Below are 20207 nucleotides of genomic sequence, written 5' to 3'. Positions count from 1 at the left end.
TTTTGCACTCTTCAACCAAGTTCTTTGCAATAGGATTGGGTAAGCATGTTGTTCCAATGAAACTAATTGTATAAAAGATGCCGCCTATGGAAATGACTACATCTTGCAACATACCTTTGGGGTCAATTGGTTGTTGGTCTGCCATGCGCACTCGGAAAGGTGACGGCTTATATGATTTCAACTTCAGCCTCTTTGCAACCTCTTCAGAGATAATATTCACTCCTGAACCCCCACTCCACTATTACACCTGGTATAGTTTGTTTCTTAACTTTGATAGTGATCACTGGAACTTCTTTATCAACTACCGGAGTATCAATCACAGGTATGGTGGCTAAGGATTGCAATTCCTTTGGTTGCTCGGATGACTCCTTGATCTGCTGAGCACAGAAATCACGACAGTACAGAGCCATTCGCATTAGCTCGGCAAATATGGATTTCCATATTCCCTCTCTCAGCAACAAAATACCGATAATGTTTGGACATTTCTACTGCTGGAGCCTTTTCCTTCAACTCCCTTGCAATTTTAGCTACCAGTGTTTTCCAATTGATGTACACATTGTGATCAAGGCTAGGGCATGGGCATCTCTATCCTTCTACGTTTCGAGTTCATCTCCATCTATTGGTACAATCCTCCCCTGTTTGTCCAGCACATCCTCCGGCTTTGCCTTCACTCCCGTTGTTAGCTTCCACAGTTTTCGAGCCACTAACCTGAGTCACCCTCCTTCTCGCAAGGGCATAGTCCTCCAGTCGTGGAAGTCGATTCCTAAAGCCTTGAATCAAGGTCGTCCTCAGCAAGGTCCTTGCCTTCCAAGCTCCCACACTTGTGAGCCTCCTATTTGGGCTTTGATACCATATTAGAAATCGACCAACAGAGGGTACGCACAGTGGAAGACTTATAGAATAGCCCAAGAGCTCACACACTGTGTGGTGTGGGTGAAATCACAAACTTCTTTACTTAATGTGCTTCACATAGACGAGTTGTGCAGACTAGCAAATAGACAGTGAACCAAGCCAGATATAGAATCCACCAAAAGAATATATTTCCGTCCAAAGCTATGGATACAATACAAAAGATAGATCCAGAGTCCCAAAAAATCGTGGTCCTGTGATCTTACCAAGAGGTTCTCCTACTGTCCGCTGGATACCTCTAGATCTCTGACTCTCTGTCCAGATCTCAGCACCTTACTGCCCTGGTAGACAGCTTAGGTCTCAGCCAATGTAGAGCTTAGTCTGCAGCACTCCTGATCCTCCTTGACCTCCTTGAAGTACGCCCAAGTGTAGGTCTGCTGCTGCTCCTTACTGCTCCTGGAAGGCTGCACTGCTGGATGCATAACTGAGGCACAAAGGCCTCCTTTTATAGGGCCCAAGGCCCCCTTTAAACCGACCGATCAGCCCATCTCACTGGCCGACTTACTGCCCTCCAACCGACCCACCAACCCCCTTTTTTTGGGGCTGTGGGGACACATTTTAGGGCTGTGTGCTGGCCGACCAGCCAGCCCAGCCCTATTTAAGGGCAGGGCAGTACCCATTTGCAGCTCTCCTCGTATGCTAGGGCCAGCCCTTTTGTCTGCCCATAACCTGCCTTGGTTGGCTGGCTCCAACCAGCCCTAACCAATATGCTGCGCCTCTTCAGTCGCCTTCTGCCAGGCCAGATCCGAGGTTTGATGCCTCGCCTTCTCTCCTGCACATCAGCTCAGCCTTTGAAGCTCCGGGCAGGTCTCTTGATGTGCTGCCCACATAGCAGCCTTGCTGTTGTCCACGTGGCAGTCACTTCTCGTCTCTTTTCTTTTCTCTGGGCAGATGCCCTAGGTCTCCCTCCCCCATGCTTTCCTCATTTGGGGGCTTACAGATGGGGAGGTGACCTTTCCAACAAGGTTACCTGTAGGTACCTTGTTAAGTTCAAGAACTATTTGGCACTCCATGGCAAATGGGTAGATGAGGTTTTCTTTTCGGTGTATCCTCAAGTTTTACAATTGTATCAAGAAGCTTCTTAGTTGAGGGCAGCTGATTAGAAGCCAAGGGGATGTCACCAATTGGTGCTTCTCCCAAGAAATAAAGAGGAATCTTTATTAGATTGACTTCGGTAAAAGAAAGTTGACTTTGACAAGTTTTATTTATTTTGCTTTGAATTGGTAAAAGAGAATTATGGGAATGCCCACAAGGGACTAGGATTAGTTCAAGAACTAGAATGCATGCATTTGGCTAACCTCTTATGGGTTAAAATGTTGGATATCACTCAATGTAGTAATTTGATCACTTTACTATTACACAAGAGGTATAATCCAAGGAAAATAATGAAAAAAGTTCGCACATTCTTAGATATGAAGTCTTTTTTCTATGGTGTTTCGGCCTTAGGCTTGTTTAGAATGATTGAACATAAGCTGAAAACAAAAAGCGGGGAGCTGAATAGCCCGTTTTTCTTTTAGTTTCTAAAGAGAGTTTGTTTGAGTATACTTGTGCTTTCTAAGTTAGAAATTTATTTTTGCCTCTTTGCAGAAACGAGACATAAGTGTAAAGTGCCATTTAACTTTTTATGTTTTAAATAAGAGAGAGAGAGAGAGAGAGTTTCTAGTTTTTTGGAAGTTTTTGTTTCTTGACTTGCTTGTTTATTTTTGCTTAAGTCACCTGCTTCGTTTCTTCTTTATTTCTTGTTTTCATTCTCTATTGTTTATTTGACGTATTTTAGTAAGCACTGGGTTTGCCCAAGAGACTCCGCGGGTCTTTAGAAACCCAGTATAGCTGCTTATGCTTGGGCACTGATGACGACATAAGTGTTGCTTTGCTTGCTTAGTATGTCTTCCTTTTGCTTTTCATAAAAGTTTTTGTTTACCTCTTTTTTCTTCTCTTTCATTTTCTCTCTTTTTTTTTTTCCTTTGTAGATTTTTGATCTTTAGAACAACAAAATTTCTAAATTTGTATGATTGGACTTATTCTAGTCTTACAAAGGTATATATAAAATGTTGGATATTGTTTGTGCAAGGTGTAGGACTTTGGAGAGTGCTAAATTTGTTAGAATTATTGCCATAACTCTAGGTAGTGACCAATGTAATCCATAAGTGAGTTAGGGGCACTTTTCCCTCACTAGAGGTTTTTCCCCCTAACCACAGTTAGTGGGTTAGTGTGGTTTTGTCACTTAGACAAAACTACCTCCACTCTTGTTTTGTACCTTATCCTATCTATTGCATCTTTTACGTTTTGCACTCCAGCTCCTTGCTCCCGTTTTGTCTCTGCTTCACTCTTTCTCTCACATTTGGTATCACTGCAAGCAGCTCCTGGATTAGCCCCTCTCCTCTTTCACGTCTGCTCTCCATCCGTACAACAGCCTCAGCCTCGCCATTCGTCCATACGGTCTGTACGACTGTACGGAATTTCGTACCCGCCACGTATCGCCGCCGTACGACCTACTACCCCACACCTGTCATTCCATATGCTGTTGCTATTGCTGCTCATCCGTACGACACCTACGCCATCGTACAATCTAGCCATCCGTACAAAGCACGACGCCCCGTACAACGTTCGTACAGTCAACCGTGCAGGTGATCCGTATTGCGCATGGATTTTCGTACCTGCACCTCGTACTTGCAGCGTCGTACACCATACTTTCATACCTACTCCAGCATCCGTATCTGCATGTGTGTGTCCGTACTATTATACCATACGCTGTTTGATCGTCGCTGTACGGCCTGCTATCTTGAATTCGTCATTCCGTATGCTGTTGCTGTTGCTACTCATTCGTACAACACCTGCACCGTCGTACAATCTAGCCATCCGTACAAAGCACGACGCCCTGTACAACGTTCAAACAGTCAACCATGTAGGTAATCCGTATTGCGCATGGATTTTCGTACATGCACCTCGTACTTGCAGCGTCGTACACCATACTTTTGTACCTACTCCAGCATCCGTAGCTGCACGTGCACATCCGTACTATTATACCATACGCTGTTTGACCGTCGTCCGTACAGTCACTACACGTGATTGCATCGTACATTGTACGGTGTCCGTACACATCTCTGTGAAACAATCCATACAAGTTATACGGGACTGCTTCATCTGCAGGAGTTGTGGTGAAGAAGGATTTTTTCGTGTAGGTTCTTTTCTCTACAGGGTCATCTTGCAGGGCCTTCTTGTAGGTGCATTTTGCAAGGATAGCCACTATCTGGCAAGGTTATTTGAAGAGAAATTTGGGGCAGATTTTCTTGCTTTGCAGGCCTTGCAGATAAATCTGCAAAGTTGGGGCTTTTGCAGGCAAATTGCAAAATTTGGGGTGTGTGAGAGGCACCAAAACAGCAGCTTCTACACCTAACACTTGTCCTGCACCTTGTGCTTGACCTCTACCCCTTCACCTTGTTGAGGAGGAGTGACAGGTGCAACCACAGTCTCTGGCCGTGTCTCATCCCCGTTGACATAATCCCATGGGTGTTAGCCAACTAAGATATTGCGAACCATGAAGCTCCATAAGGAGTAGTTGGTGCCATCCAACTTATCCTGCTGTGTGAGAACACCAAAAACCTCATTGGGGTTGTTCTGAGCCATATCTACCAGATAAAACAAAAATGCAGCAAATCTGACAAGTGAAATCGCTTCCTGGGCTCAAAGATGCACAACCAAAGTCTGCAAAAAAATCTGCCCAAAATGACAGCTTGCTGCCACAGCCTATCAAAATGCTCTGCAAATGCCCAAAATCTCGACTATCCACTGCCAAATTGCATCTAAAATGCAAAAGCCCCAAATTCTTGCGGGAAATTGCAACCGAAAGAGGGCAACTTTATTGAAAGCCCCAAGTTTTGCAATTTGCCTGCAAAAGAACAGAAAAGGTGGGATTCACCTGATGCACAAGCTCTTTTAGTTATTTCCCTTTCTGTCAAAAGGTTTATCGTTCCACACATTTGGTCATGCAAAACCTCGAAGGCAGCTGGGGATATTTTGGAGAGCATGTTTGCAGCCAGAAATGATGCCCGGGTTTGTAACGTGAAGAGAGAGCTATCTCACACACATATGGATGAGGATGATTTCATGAATGCTCACCTCACCAAGCTTCAGGATTTGAGGGAACAATTGCTAAATATAGATGAGATCATTCCTGATTCAGAGATGATTACCACCACTCTGAATTCTCTTCCTGAGTCGTATCTCAGTTTTCATACCTCGCTGAATTTGTCATTGAGGGGGGGTGCCAATCTTCTCTTTTAACGCGTTGGTATAGGACTCTTGTTGCAGGAGGAGCAAACCAGGAAGAACATGGCCACACAGGTTGGCGAGCATGCCATGCTTTCAAAATTCAAGCCTAAAGGGAAAGGGCAGCAAAAGCAACATGCTAATCAGCCTACACATCAGCATAAAGCTGATTCCGGAGATCCCTCTCATAAGGCTAAAGGTGATGCAGAGAAGCCAAAGAGGAAGGGTATATGTCACTACTGTAAGAAGCTGGGTTACTATATTGGTGAATGCAAGAAGAGAATAGCAAAGGAAAGAAAAAGGATTCGGGTATGGCTGTCTCAAATGCATCAGCCCCTAGTGCCCATGAAGGAGCGGATGTTACAACCAACTTTGTAGAAGAAGATTATGCCTTTTTGTCTTGTTACAAATTACACTTGGGTCTATGGCCTGAAGAAAAAATCAGATGTGTTTATGCATTTCAAACACTTTATGGCCAAGGTTGAAAATGAGATAGGACTCAAGGTGCATATACTTCGCACTGACAGAGGGGGGGAGTATACCTCTCTTGAATTTGAGGCATTTTTGAAGGAGAAAGGCATCACACAACAGCTTATAGTGAGGCTTACCCCTCAGCAAAATAGCAAAGCTAAGCGGAAAATAAGAACTCATGGAGATGGATAGATGCATGCTCACTAGAAAGAAGTTGCCTCACAGGTTTTGGTTCGAAGGGCTCGTGTGCCAATTATGTTTTGAATCGGGCTCCCACAAAGGCTTTGAAGACAATCACTCCCTACGAGGCTTGGCATGGTAGAAAGCCTTCAGTGGATCATTTTCGTGTCTCTGGATGTGTTGCATATGCCCACGTGCCTATGGAGTTTCGACATAAGTTGTCAAATAAGGCACTGAAGTGTATCTTTGTTGGGTATAGTGCAGAAAGCAATGGTTGTCGTCCCTAGAATCCTTCTATACGCAATATTTTTGTGAGTAGAGATGTAATCTTTTCAGAGAATTCAGCTCATACACATGCTGAATTCACTATTCCAGCTTCTTCAGATGATGTTTTTGAGGGGATCCTTCCTATTGCTTTTGGTTTTCGAGCTGATACTCATGCTGAAAATCAGCATTTACAGCAGCCTCCTCCTGATCCACATGCCCCGATTCAGCCACCTGCTGATTTAGTTCCTCCACAGGCAATGGATGATGTTGTCAGGCAAGAGATTCAAGAGATACATGCAGCAAGAATAGTTCCCAACTGGTTGCTACAGACTCTCAGGGAGAGTAGACTTGAGGCACCTTTGCCTGGCAGGACTCGTAGTGCAGCAAAGCATGCCGGGGGGGCTCTTTCTGTTGAATCAGTTTATGCAGGTACTCTTCTTGATGAAGAAGAACCTGATACTTTCGAAGAAGCCAAGGATAAGGTGCACTGGATGAATGCCATGCACAATGAATTGTAGTCCATTGAGAAAAATCAGACTTGGGATGTTGTGGATTTATCACCAGAAAAACATGCCATTGGTACCAAATGGGTTTTCAAAGTGAAAAGGAAGCGAAATGGGTCCATTGATCGGTACAAGGTACGGCTCGTTGCCAAAGGATATGCTCGGAAAAAGGGCATAGATTATGAGGAGACTTTTGCTCCTACATCCCGGATGACAACTATTAGATCAGTTATTGCCATGGTTGCAACTTTTATTTGGAATGTTCATCAGTTGGACATAAAAACAGATTTCCTTAATAAGGACTTGCAGGAAGAGGTTTATGTCAAACAACCTTTTGGCTTTGAAATTTCATCAAGTTTGCAAGCTGAATAAAGCTTTATATGGGCTAAAACAAGCCCCACCTGCATGGTATGCCAAGATTGATGCCTTCGTGGCAAGCAAAGGGCTACACAATAGTCCCACTAAAAGCACCCTCTACATCAAGAAGGATGGGGGGGATATTTTAGTCATCATTCTTTATGTAGATGACATGCTGCTCATAGGGTCAAGTAAGGAAATAATTGCAGATTTCAAGGCTGAATTGAAAGCTGAATTTGACATGATAGATTTGGGCATGTTAAATTTCTATTTGGGGATCCAGTGCATACAAGAGAAGCGTGGCATTGTTATGTCTCAATCCAAGTATGTGCAAAAGCTCTTGGATAGATTCAACATGCAAGATTGTAAGCCTACAATCACTCCCATGTAGCCAGGGCTGAAGCTTACTATGTATGATGTAAGTGAATCAGTGGATGCCACACTTTACAGCCAGGCTGTTGGATGCCTCATTTATTTGTGCAATACGCGGCAGATGCACAGCCCAAAGACAGCACTATTGTTTGTGTTAAATTATATTCACTATCATATAGAAGTGTTGTCGCATATTTGCTAACTAGTAAAATATGTTGTTAGTTGTTGTGTGTTGACTAATAACATGACTATATCCCATAAATTAATGTGCTTTTAGATAATGTGCATGTGCTGATAAAGAACGGGTGTTTAATGTCATTATAATATGATGGGTTGCATGTAGATCTTGTATTTGTAAGATTGAAAATTGCCATGAGGATTCTATTAATAGTCATTTTGATTCTTGTTCTATGATGCTATCTACATTGAAGTTTGAAGTTGTCAGTGGTGATAGTGGATATAAGTTTTCTTTTGAACGTATATCTGAGAGTGCAAACTATGTTTATGCTTTCTAGCTGGATGGCCTAGTCTATAAAATAAGGGCCTTTAGGCTCCTAGTTGTATTGAGAATTGTACTCAGCTTCATGCTTTCTCTGTGAGCCAGTTGTACAAAGTTGTTCTATTGCAATAAAGACCTTTGGGGTGGGGCCAGCCCTTCTTTCTGGCCCATAGTGCTGTGTTTTTCTCCCCCTTTCCCTGTTCTTCCACCTCTTTCTCTGTTGCGATTTCAGTTTCAGCACTTTCTTGAAGTTTCCTAAGCTGTCCCGAAGTTCTCCACCCCCCAGACAAGGTGGATATTGAAGTGTGATTTGCTCCTTAGTGCTGCGAATTGTTCCTAGCATAGTTTACGTTACCATACACATACGGCATACGGGTACGGAAGTATGATTGGAGTATGGTTCAGCCCCTGGGGCTGAATCATAGGTGACCTAATTTGAACAAGAGAATATACGTTGTACACATTTTATGAAAGAGAGTTACAAAACTTTCAACTTCAAACTTGTTTAAATTTTAAAGTCATGAAATTGATTTTAAAAACGTTTCATAAAGATCTTGGAACCCCGTTTCCCCCCCCAAAAAAAAAGGCAAAGTATGATTGGTCATACCATATGCATACGGAAAATTTATTTCATACCCGTATGGTTCAGCCAACCATATTGTTCGGACCCAACTATGGTTCCTAGTTGCTGCAATTTGGTTTTCAGCCACCTGTTCTTGAGGACTTCAGGTGCGAATTTGCTAGAGGGGCTGCAGTTTGCTTATTGAAAGTTGGATTCGTGGTTAAGTTAAGTTTCAGATGGGACAACGAGGAAGGAGTAGAACTTAACTAGATGGTACATGAAAACTGTGAGGACATTCATGCTGACCACACCTGGGTAGACTAACAGCCAGCAGGCTTGCAAATGAAGAGCTCAATTTTGCATTGATGAGCTGCTTCATGGATGCTCAGAACCACAGCCATAGGACAATGCACTGATTACAGTACAAAACCAACCTAAGGTCGTTCCTCATGACAGTCTACTCGTGGCTTTAACCGAGTACCGACAAGGAGCTGTGAATGCTCCTGCTTTCACACCACTTGCTGCGTTCCCTTGTCAAAGGGATTTACTGGCTTGGACTGGACTGGAGACCAAGGCCCCTATTTATAGGAGAGGAGTGGCAGTGATCTTCCCTTCAGAGGTGGCTTACTAGCCCTACAATGAGAGCCAAGCAGGGCCCTAAATGGACCCAAGAGCAATTGTCTACCGATCCACATGTAGGGCTGACCCCTACCCCACATGGATGCCCTCTCGTGCTTTAGAGGTGGCTGACTTGCCCTACAATCAGGACCAACCGGGACCCTGAGTGGACCCAACAAGCAAGGGTGGGCTGATCCACATTTAGAGCCCAACTTTACCCCAATGGCAACCTCTCCAGCTGACCAATACAAGGGCCGACCAGGCCTTAAACAAGCCTGACCCCCAGGCTGGAAGATCGACCCCTTGTTGGGTCTGAACCTAAGGTTGTTTCTCATGACAGTCTACTTGTGGCTTTAACCGAGTACCGAAAAGGAGCTGTGAATGCTGTTGAAAATGGGGAGAGGGTGAGAGACACTCAATCACAGATTAGAGACAAGAGCTGAGGCACGAACTGATGTTGATAGATTGTGTAATCATAGCAAGTACATGGCCTCATTTATAGGCTGGGCAAGCCTTATCTTCCCACACTGACACCTCATAGATGAGGTCACGCACAAGAGAATCTAGATCCTATAATCTAGGGGAGGAATCACACCTACCACATGAGGTGGCACAAGTGGCCTCAAGACTCTTCACACTCACACAACTGTAGGACACTCCTAGGACCACACACACTAGGACTCTGATAGTTCCAACAAACCCCCCTTCGGAGCTAGGGTGAGAAACTATGACATCATCCAGACTGTGCATCCCAGGCAATCTGAGAGGCTAACAGCTGAGCATAATTCAGAGGTTGAACCAAGCACTCTCATGGCTTAGGTGTCAACGTGATCCGAGACTCAAATCTGAGCATGGATGCATGACCAACTCATAGGTCTAGGGAGTACACCAACATCCTGGAACTCGGCCAGGCCTGATAAAGGAAAGACATAACAACCCCCCTGTCTCCTAACTGGGTACATGGAAATAAGTGGAGCCTTTTATAGGACAAGGCACACAAAATGACAAATTATTATATCATTTTAGGGGGACTACCCAAGGCAGAGTACCTAACACACATGACTCTAGAAAGCCCACTCTTCATCTATCACCTCATGGAGGGATAGACCAAAAAGAGCAGCAGTGCAGGCTTGTTCCTCAGGTCCAGAAGGTGTAGCTTCATCGTCTTTGTCCTCGCTCTGCTCCGCAACCAGATTGGCATGTTCTTTGGCTTGTACCTTTGCCATTTTCTTGAAGCAACGATCCTCTGGATGGCCAAGCTTCTGACAGTAATTACATTTAAGAGGTTTTTCTTTCTTCTTGGGCTTATTCTTGAGAAAGAATGCTTTGCTAGACTCAAAGGAAGATTCTGCTTTCTCTGTAAGCCTACGGTCCTCATCAATGAGATGAGCTACCATATCCTTAAAGCTCATATTGCGGCTGACTCTTAGGACAGCAAGGATCTCATTGTACTTGGAAATGTCTTCAATACTTGAGAGAAGTACAGCAACTTGATCATCATCTTCAACAATGGCTCGGATGGCAGATAATTGTTGGACAATTGACCGAAGATTGCTCAAGTGTTCATTGAGGGTTTCAGTTTCCTTCATCTTGAGCTTGAAGAGTTTTTGTCTGAGAAAGACTTTGGAATTATTGATCTTATTTCCAAACAAATTCTCTAATTTTTCCCAAACGTCATTTGCAGTCTTATCAAAATCCACATGGTGGATAAGGTTGTCAGCTAAAGCTAGGCCAATGATAGCCATTGCTTTATCATTTTGGTTCTCCCACCAACTGATTCTAGCATCATCACTTTGGGGTTTTGGCTCCTTGCCATTGGTGATATGCCATATGCCTTCTCGCATAAGAAGAAGCCGGAGTTTCGTCTGCCAAGTTGGGAAATTGCTCCCTGAGAATTTCTCGATGAACGAGGAGTTTTTTATGCTATCCATTGGTGGGAAGGTCTTAGCTGTTATTACAGCCAGTGTCTAAATCCCTTACAATGTTTACTCAAATTTTGCAAAAAAGCCCCAAATTTTACATGCCTCAGGCTTCAATTCTGGGTAAGGAAGTAAAATTAATGTATGTTTGCGAACAATAGATAGTACAAATAGAAAAGCCCCCATTTGTTGCAGAATAGTTACCGGTTGTAGCAAGATCTAGACCGCAAGAGTGAACCCACGAACTGAAAGAGCAAATCTGCAATTTCTGCCTTCGTTCTGTTGCGTGAGAGAGATTTCAGATCGTGGACATAGATCGTTGGAGAACTGGTGGCGAGTCACATCACGATCATCCTGGCGAGTTTGCATAGTGAGGGGGCGTCCGCTCATAAAACAGCAATACAGCCCGCCATTCCTTGCCGACATGAACTAAAGAGCAAAGGCTTTCAGGCGATTCCAACTGTTGATAGTAGAGATTAGCGCAGGTAAGTTCTGACAAACGGGTAGCGGCAAATAGGGCAGCGTAGATGATCAATGCAGGACCATATCAACACACAGCGCAGGTAGAGTTTCGGGGAGAACTGGAACGGCCTGCTGGTCAGCAACGTGGAGATGGCGACGTGCAAGTCGATGGCCACGGCCAGCTTCATGCTCGCCGCGTGACTTTTGTCGCTTATCCAAGACACGTCTCTGGATCTATGCACCTTTCTCTTACAGCTTGATGAGCGGTGGACAAGGCTTTACGCAATAGGCCATGCATCCATTGTTGCCGGCACCTACAGAGACGAACTACTTCAGACATCGATTGCCAGAGAGGTAAGTGACAACAATGGTGACATCAGGATTAGAAGCTCATGCAGGGCGTGGCAGAGACATGGCAGGAAAATCGTGATGAGGCAAGGCTCAGTCAGGAAAGACCTGCTCTGATACCAACTATTGAAAATGGGGAGAGGGTGAGAGACACTCAATCACAGGTTAGAGACAAGAGCTGAGGCACGAACTGATGTTGATAGATTGTGTAATCATAGCAAGTACATGGCCTCATTTATAGGCTAGGCAAGCCTTATCTTCCCACACTAACACCACATAGATGAGGTCACACACAAGAGAATCTAGATCCTATAATCTAGGGGAGGAATCACACCTACCACATGAGGTGGCACAAGTGGCCTCAAGACTCTTCACACTCACACAACTGTAGGACACTCCTAGGACTCTAGGAACACACACACTAGGACTCCGATAGTTCCAACAAATGCTCCCGCTCTCACACCTCTTGCTGCGTTCCCTTGTCGAAGGGATTTACTGGCTTGGACTGGACTGGAGACCAAGGCCCCTGTTTATAGAAGAGGAGTGGCAGTGATCTTCCCTTCAGAGGTGGCTTAGTAGCCCTACAATGAGAGCCAAGCAGGCCCCTAAATGGACCCAAGAAAGAAAGAAAGAAAGAAAGTTTATTAAAGTCTTCGGGAGACCGTGAAGGTCTATGAGACTAAAGATAACTGATACAATGAGCATAACGGTGGTGGTCTCAAAACGGGCCAACCAACCGTTTCTACAAAAAAAGAGGTTATGAAGGACTATGTGTCTAGTCCTGATACAAAAAATATGTGTCTACCTCCAGATGATACAAAGAAGAAGAAGGAGGGGGCACAAAAAAGTGGGGCAGAGGGGGGAGATACAGTATACATGTGCAGGTGGTGATCGTCAGAGACCAATCATAGAGGGGCCGTCAAATGGGAAGTCGAAAAAAACCCTGCGATAGATGATTGGCCTCTGACGTCACGTGGCCTAGTCGAGCTCGGTCGTTGGGGGCGGCGGGTGGCCCTGTGGATGAGGGCAACGGTAACCCCAGTGGGGCGGGCCGAGAGCAGAGACGAGATGTCATAGACCTGGATGTGTGAATCTGTCCGCTGACGCAGCTGTCGTGACTCTGGCTCTCGCTCACGTCCGCGTCGTCGGCTAGACTGAGAAGAGGTATCCTGTGGCTGAAAGAAGTCAGTGATAGGCCGCTGGATATCCTCACGCTGTGTGTGCTGCTCGTGTCGCCGTGCTCGGAGAGAAGTATCTCGGTGGCGGGTCATCTCATGCAAGAAAGCGGCAAGGCACCGCTGATCCGGGAATTGTAGCATGTGTGAGAGGGAGCCGAATACGTTGCGGAAGAGGCAGTGGTATCGGCCTCGAATGGCATAATAGATAGGACATCTGAAAGCAAAATGCTCCTCCGACTCGATCTCCTGTAAGTCGCAAAGTGGGCAAAGGCGGTCCTCTCGTGGGATACCCTCTGCGCGTCCACTCTCGATCCGTAATCGGTGTGACGAGACCCTAAACTGACCGAGGGAGATCCGGAGCGCATGTGGTAGATGAAGTTGTGTGTAACCCGGAGGTGTGATGAAGCCCTCCTGTGAGATCTGGAGGCAGTGTCGGCGGTAGAAGTCGAGCTTCACAGGAAGCTCGGAGTGAAGAAACCATGTCCGCCAGGTGTGGAGCTGGAGCAGATCCGCCCGAATGAGCCGGTTGACCTCCTGGTCAGTGGGGGAGAGAGGAGATGGTGGAGCGTCGAGGCTGTACTGAAAAGGAGGCAACCGGTCTAAGTCGAGGCCCAGTCGGGTGAACCAACTGGAAAGACAACTATACCAGCATCGCTGGTCCCCATCAACAGATAAGGCCATAGAGGAGGATAGGGCTAACCAAGGTAGGCGGAGGCGACCATCAGCGGAGGAGCCAAAATCCCTGACTCTGTGGAGGTAGGTGATAGCCTGAAAAGCCGCATCAAGCTGTAGAGGTGAGGCGCCGAACTCTGCTAGAATGATCTGGTGTGGTACCGATGGTTTGCTACGGATCATCCGAGCAAACATCAGTATCTGCAGGCGCTCAACTCGAGCCCACTCTGTGTCTGAAAGGTCGACTCCCCACCAAGGGCTACCATACATGCTTGCTGGGTGGACCAAAGAATAAAAAAGGAGAGACTTGGTCCGCGGGTCCTGGAAGTGGGAGTGGTAGCACTGTCGCTCCAGCTTGGCAAGAGCGGCGTATCCTCGGTTGATCCTGGCCTGCATGGCCAGGCGCATCGTGAAGATCGGGCCTGAGAAGACAACGCCCAAGTATGTGTAGGAGTCAACTATCTCAACAGGGTCGCCGGCGAAGAGGAACTGCATAGCGGGTCTGGAAGTGTTGAAGATCATCACCTTGGTTTTCCCAAGGTTGACCTTCAAGTCATGTGTATCACAGAAGGCCTGAAGTCCATCCAAGTGTCGCTGAAGACCAGTAACAGAAGAGGATAGTAGTACTACATCGTCTGCGTATAGGAGAATCTGGATGGCAGTCCCCGCAAGAGAGCAGCCTGCACCTCCAAGTGTCCTGATGGTGGTCTCGAGCTCGTCGATGTAGAGACCAAATAGAGTCGGTGACAAGGGACATCCTTGTTTGACTCCGATAGTGCTCGTGATCTCTAGGGTCCAGCTGGTGCCAATCCTGACCTGCCCCGTCACCCGCCCATAGAGAGCTACTACTACCCAAATAATCGCCGAGTCGTAGCCTAACTCCTGCAGACGTCTGATGAGTCGGGCGCGGGGAACGGTGTCGAATGCCTTGCGAAAATCCACAAAGCAACAATATACTCTCTGTCTCCTGTGTCTGGCCTCCTCAATGATCCCTCTAAGTGTAAAAATGTGATCGTAAGTCGAGTGATCCATCCTGAAGCCGGCCTGTCCGGATGCCTTGAGCCCCTGTATCTCTGCGCGAGCACTGACCTCGCCATCTAACACTGATGCATAGATCTTGGACATAACATGTCCAACCATGATGGTCCTGTAATTCCCTGGATCCATGGGATCTCCTGCTTTGTGGATGGGTGTGATAGTGTTTAGGGTCCAGGCTTTGGGGAACCCGTGACAGACAACTTCATTGAACAGCGTTGCCAGGATGGGGGCTAGAGTTTTGATGCCGTAGGCAACAAACTCTGTGCATAGGCCCTCATGATCCTTAGCTCGACCGTTATGAAGCTTATGTGCTGCGTGGGTGACTCCCTGGGTTGTGAAGAGGATACAAGAAACAGGGCGGGGGGTGGCTGAGAGGTCGGGGGGGGGGGGTGATCAGGGATATCATAGAGTGTGCGTGCGTAGGTGTGCCAGAGGGAAGTGTCCGTGAGGGGGGAGGGGGATCGGCGTTCTAGGAATTTCCTCCAGAAATCCTTGGAGTTGCTACTAAACAGAATGTTCAGTAGCGTATCCTCATTCTGGCGCACGAAGGCTAGCTTCTTGCGACGGACTAGTCGACGATAATCCCTGGTGAGACGTGGGTTGGCCCTAGCGTTTCGCTGGGTTGTGAGTCGGAGTGTGCGGGGTAATGCTTTGCACTCGTCATCATACCATCTGTTGCAAGGGGTAGAGCCAGCGGGTGGAGGGCGGGTGGACCGGGCAGTGGAAGGAAAGATGTGGCGGGCTGCATTGTGAAGGGAGTGGGTGATAAGGGTGGCTTGGTGATCTAGAGAGGGTATGGTGCCTATGTGTCTGAGGAGGGAGGCTAGGTGGGTTGAGTAATGAGGTGAGAGGTTATGATCGAAGTGTATATCATGATAGGTAGTATAGTGCGGGGTGTGGCTGGGAGGGGCTCGGGACGCAAGTATATGAAAGAAAAGGTAAGTGTGATCGGCTCCTGGGGGTAAGGGTGCAGTGCGGAAGTCAGTGATCTGTGGGGCTAAAGCAGGAGATCCCAGAATATAGTCGACGACACTGGCTCCTCCGCCATGTGGGAAACATGTGAAACCAGAGGAGGCAGGCCACCGATCTAGTCCATTGTAGATGACCAGATCATGTATACGTCCAAGGTCCAAAAGAGCCTGTCCATACCTAGTAACGGGAGCGCGACTGTCAGCCGAGGAGCGAGGGAAGCCCGAGTCCTCTGTGTCCATCTCAGGTAATAGGACCGGATCTGAGTGGAAATCCAGGAGTGATGTGTGACGTGCACCTATCCTTGCGTTGAAATCCCCAACTAGGAGGACCTCTCCGCGTTTGGAGAACTCCACAATGTCTGAGTAGAGATCTAGATAGGGGGATACCCCCGTGTCCTTGCGAAGCATCCGTGCGAAATGTGACGTCTCAGGAGGAAAATAGCAGACTGCAATAAAGAGGTCGCGTGTGGAGGGGTGTCGGAATCGGAGCCATAGGTAACGGGCATGGGCATCCCGTCTAACCACGGATGTCAAGCTCGTGAGCGCTGAGCGAAGGAGTACTGCAACTCCGCCTGACCCTCGGACCCCCCCAGTATATCTGGTCTCCTCACGGAATACTGACTCCCAGGTATAGCCACTGACCAAGGGGAGAGGGTGCTCGGGGCTCTCATGTGTCTCTGTATAGAAAGCGATGTCGCGTCCAGTGTATGACTCTGAGAAGTTCCCAGGGTCAGACCAGAGGGTACCATTACAGTTCCATACGGTGCATGCCAAGGGTACTGTGTGCTGAGTCTGAGTCTCATAGACCATGTCTCCCTATTTGGGGGGGGAGTCTGCTACCATGTCTGGAGTACCTGGTGGGGCTCGGCGGCGGGGGCCAACTAACAGGCGGCCATCTCGGACGACAGCCCACTTCCCCTCCTGACGGGCTACATCTCGCTGCTGAAGCAGGGTGCGCCGCTCTTCCACCTGCATAGGTGTGAGATCCTCATCCATGAAGATAGTAGGGTGGTCCCATAGTGTAGCACGCTGCCTGAGGGAGCGTGCTGCAAGTCGAGCCTGAGTATCCTTGAATCGGATGATGAGTGGCTGTGGGCGCGTGGGATCCCGTCCTGTGCGCCATGCATGCTCGATCCCATACTCAACGAGGCCGAGGGTAGAGGTCACAAAAGCAGTTGCGTCCGCTAAGGGGGTGAGTGAATCTGCGCGGGGGATACCTCGTACTCGGCGATGGTGGCTGAGACTGCTGCTTTGGGTGCCCGTCTCGCAACGTCCACCCATCTGGTAGTCTCCGCAATAGCAGTCTGGATAGTAGCGATCCGCTCCTCTACCTCTGGTGTAGTGCGCGGGGCCACTGTGACTGTAGCAGTGAGAGAGACAATTTCCTGACGGAGGTGAGTGATCTCCTGGCGCATGCTATGAATAAGCTGGTCTTGTGCTACGGTGTGATCCCGTAGTCGATGTAGCTCCGCAAAGATGTAATCTATCGTCTCAGGTGGGACCCGGGGGGGTGCGAACTGGGACATGGCGTATGGCTATGGAGGCGTGGGCGATAGGCTAGCTGTATATGGTAGAGGAGTGGAGAAAGGCTGCTGGGTGAGGGGAAGGGGGGACATAAGAGTGGTGGAGACAGAAGGAAGCTGTGTGGGAGGTGAGGGACTGTGACCCTCTCCTGTGGGGAGCAGGCTGAGTGGTACAGTGGTGGGGGGGGCAGTGATTGGAGTAGAGATGATGGCTACGGGAGAAAGAACTGCATTGGTGTCCATTGCACCCGATGTTTTCAGGGCTGGTTGGCTGTCAATTGCTAATCCACTCCTGGAGATGCGCTTTGTGATCTCTCCCACAATTGGCTTTGGAGACTGTTTGGGTTTGTGAGCCATTGTAGGACTTGTTCAAGTGCACGATTTCCAGGGGAGGCAGATCTTGTGCAGCATTGCTGTAGGGGTGCGCAGGCCAGTGGCAAGCCAAGGCTTGCAGCAGACAAGGGCCCTCAGACCACGGGAAGGCTGCGGGAGGGTGTGGGGTAGAGGCTACGGGAGGGGGGGGGTGCAGAGGCTGTGGGAGGGGGGGGAGTAGAGTGGAGCTACGGGAGGAGGGGGGCAGAGTGGAGCTATGGGAGGGGGGCAGAGTAGAGCTACACGAGAGGGGGGGGACTGAGCGACGAGGGGGGGGGGCGAGCGACGAGGTAGGGGGAGGCGGAGCGACAAGGGGGAGGGGGCTGAGCGACGGGGGAGGGTAGCGGGAGGGAGGGTAGCAGCGGGAGGGAGGGGGCGGCGAGGGGGCGTCGAGGGGGCAGCGAGGGGGCGTCGAGGGAGGGTAGTGGGAGGTGTAGAGGGGGGCGTCGAAGGAGGGCAGCGAGGGGGCGTCGAGGGAGGGCAGCGGGGGGGCATCGAGGGGCAGCGAGGGGGCGTCGAGGGAGGGTCGAGGGAGGGTAGCGGGAGGTGTAGCGGGGGGCGTCGAGGGAGGGCAGCGAGGGGGCGTCGAGGGAGGGCAGCGAGGGGGTGTCGAGGGGCAGCGAGGGGGCGTCGAGGGGCAGTGGGGGGGCGTCGAGGGCAGCGAGGGGGGGTGTCGAGAGCAGGTGCCGAGGGCAGCGAGGGGGCGTCGAGGGCAGCGGGGGGGCGTCGAGGGGCAGCGAGGGGGCGTTGAGGGAGGGCAGCGAGGGGGCGTTGCGAGAGGGCAGCGAGGGGGCGTTGAGGGAGGGCAGCGAGGGGGCGTCGAGGGACAGCGAGGGACAGCGAGGGGGGCGTCGAGGGACAGCGAGGGGGCGTCGAGGGACAGCGATGGGGGCGTAGAGAGGGCAGCGAGGGGGGCGTCGAGGGCAGCGAGGGGGCGTTGAGAGGCAGCGAGGGGGGCGTCGAGGAACTGCGAGGGGGGCGTCGAGGGCAGCGAGGGGGCGTCGAGAGACAGCGAGGGGGCGTCGAGAGGCAGCGAGGGGGCGTCGAGAGGCAGCAAGAGACAGCAATTGTCTACCGATCCACATGTAGGGCTGACCCCTACCCCACATGGATGCCCTCTCGTGCTTTAGAGGTGGCTGACTTGCCCTACAATCAGGGCCGACCGGGACCCTAAGTGGACCCAATGAGCAAGGGTGGGCGGATCCACATTTAGAGCACAACTTTACCCCAATGGCGACCTCTCCAGCTGACCAATACAAGGGCCGACCAGGCCTTAAACAAGCCTGACCCCCAGGCTGGGAGATTGACCCCTTGTTGGGTCTGTTCCAAGAGCCATGTGGCAGCCCACACATGCCCAATGACGAGCCACTTTTGTAGCAGCCCATACCGAGTCTTTCGGAGGTATCAACTCTGGATGTCCTGCCCATATGCAGGCTCACAAGTATGCTCTACTTTGACATCATGGCTTTTAAAACTTTGACAATCCATTTAGTCATCTTGATCCAATGGCATGAGCAATTCAAAGACGGCTCTTCATTTATATTGCGCTGTAGATGCTGCTGCTTCTGATACCAATGTAAGACCTCCATTTACTGGAGAGTTTTTTAGTGCTTTGACTTATCATTCTGAAATGCTTTTGGATTAAATGAGAATCTGAGTCAGACTTACCCCAGGGGTCTGTAGTTCTTGGATTGTATGATGAAAAGATTTAGATTTTTAATCTCTTGTAAGCTGGATAAGAGGTGATGGTGTTATCTGAGGATGGCTCATTGGGTTGCTCTTTCTTCTCTGAACCACAGGAGTGTGTGAAAAGGTGACTTTCTTGTCTGAAGCTATCGAGTTGTTGACATATGTATCCCTTATAATGTTAGACATCTATCTGCTAGGAATTCATTGCTTTTCATTTACTCAGAAAGTACACCAATTGCAGAGTCAAGCTTGTTCTTTAGAGCATCTAACAGGCACAACGAACTAGTTTCCCTCCAATCCTCTGCTGTGTGTACACATATGCACGATAATCATCAGGTGGCGTCTATAGGTTAGCTCAATAATTAATTTTAAAAGAATCGTTCATGCAAAGGCGGGAGCTGTTGGGAGAGTCATTCTTGTGTACAGCTAATTGTGGTCAGCATACGTTTCCAGGGAGCAAATACAGTTATCTCCTCTACCGTCTTCTTTGCTGATATGGAATTGCTTGGGGACTGGTTTAGCAGTCTGCTATACAATGCTGGACAGAATGCCACTGAACTTGTCGAGCTTCAGCTTACTGCTCTCAGTCCTACTAGGTGCGCAGCTCTTGATTTGCCTACAATTATCAGTAAGGTTAAGTTATTGGAACATATGTTTTATTGTACAACTAAATCTGATTTGTTTCAACTCTACTTGGTGCAGTGTAGCTGTAATTTTTGGAGCAGGCCTTGTTACTAGTCTTTCTCCATGCACACTTAGCGTGCTACCTCTGACTCTTGGCTATATTGGTAGGAACTACTTTCCTATGTGAATGTAACTTGACTATGGTGATGATTTGTACACAGAAAAAGTGTGGTGATGTGGAGTTGTGTGGAAAATGTGCAGGGGCTTCTGGCTCAGGGAAGAACCGTTTACAGGTCACAATACAATGGCTTAGCTATCACTTAAGAGTTTAATGATGGGGTTTGGATTTCATTTTATATTAACCTCTCTTTGACAAATGTTTTGGCACCTCCCCCTCAAAGGAT

At 48.5% G+C, this 20207-nt stretch overlaps 1 protein-coding gene across 5 annotated transcripts in view; it reads left to right on the top strand.

Moving 5' to 3' along the window:
- The window catches only part of CCDA (cytochrome c biogenesis protein family), a 53194-nt gene that overhangs the window by 13788 nt on the left and 19199 nt on the right, over nt 1-20207 (top strand). For all 5 annotated transcript variants that reach the window (XR_015543451.1, XM_087396657.1, XM_087396658.1 and 2 more), the window contains 3 exons: nt 19633-19775; nt 19882-19967; nt 20065-20096. Coding sequence is in view for 4 of the 5 variants with exons in the window: in XM_087396657.1 (XP_087252783.1) it covers nt 19633-19775; nt 19882-19967; nt 20065-20096 (261 nt within the window). In the remaining variant the exon portion in view is untranslated. The remainder of the gene's footprint in view (nt 1-19632; nt 19776-19881; nt 19968-20064; nt 20097-20207) is intronic.

The sequence above is a fragment of the Dipteris shenzhenensis genome, chromosome 25, assembly GCF_047967505.1.
Source record: "Dipteris shenzhenensis isolate YYH24624 ecotype China chromosome 25, Dip_SZ_1.0, whole genome shotgun sequence".
Classification (NCBI taxonomy): domain Eukaryota; kingdom Viridiplantae; phylum Streptophyta; class Polypodiopsida; order Gleicheniales; family Dipteridaceae; genus Dipteris; species Dipteris shenzhenensis.
The sequence above is the reverse complement of the archived record's forward strand: the minus strand, read 5'-3'. Positions and strand labels throughout refer to the sequence as shown.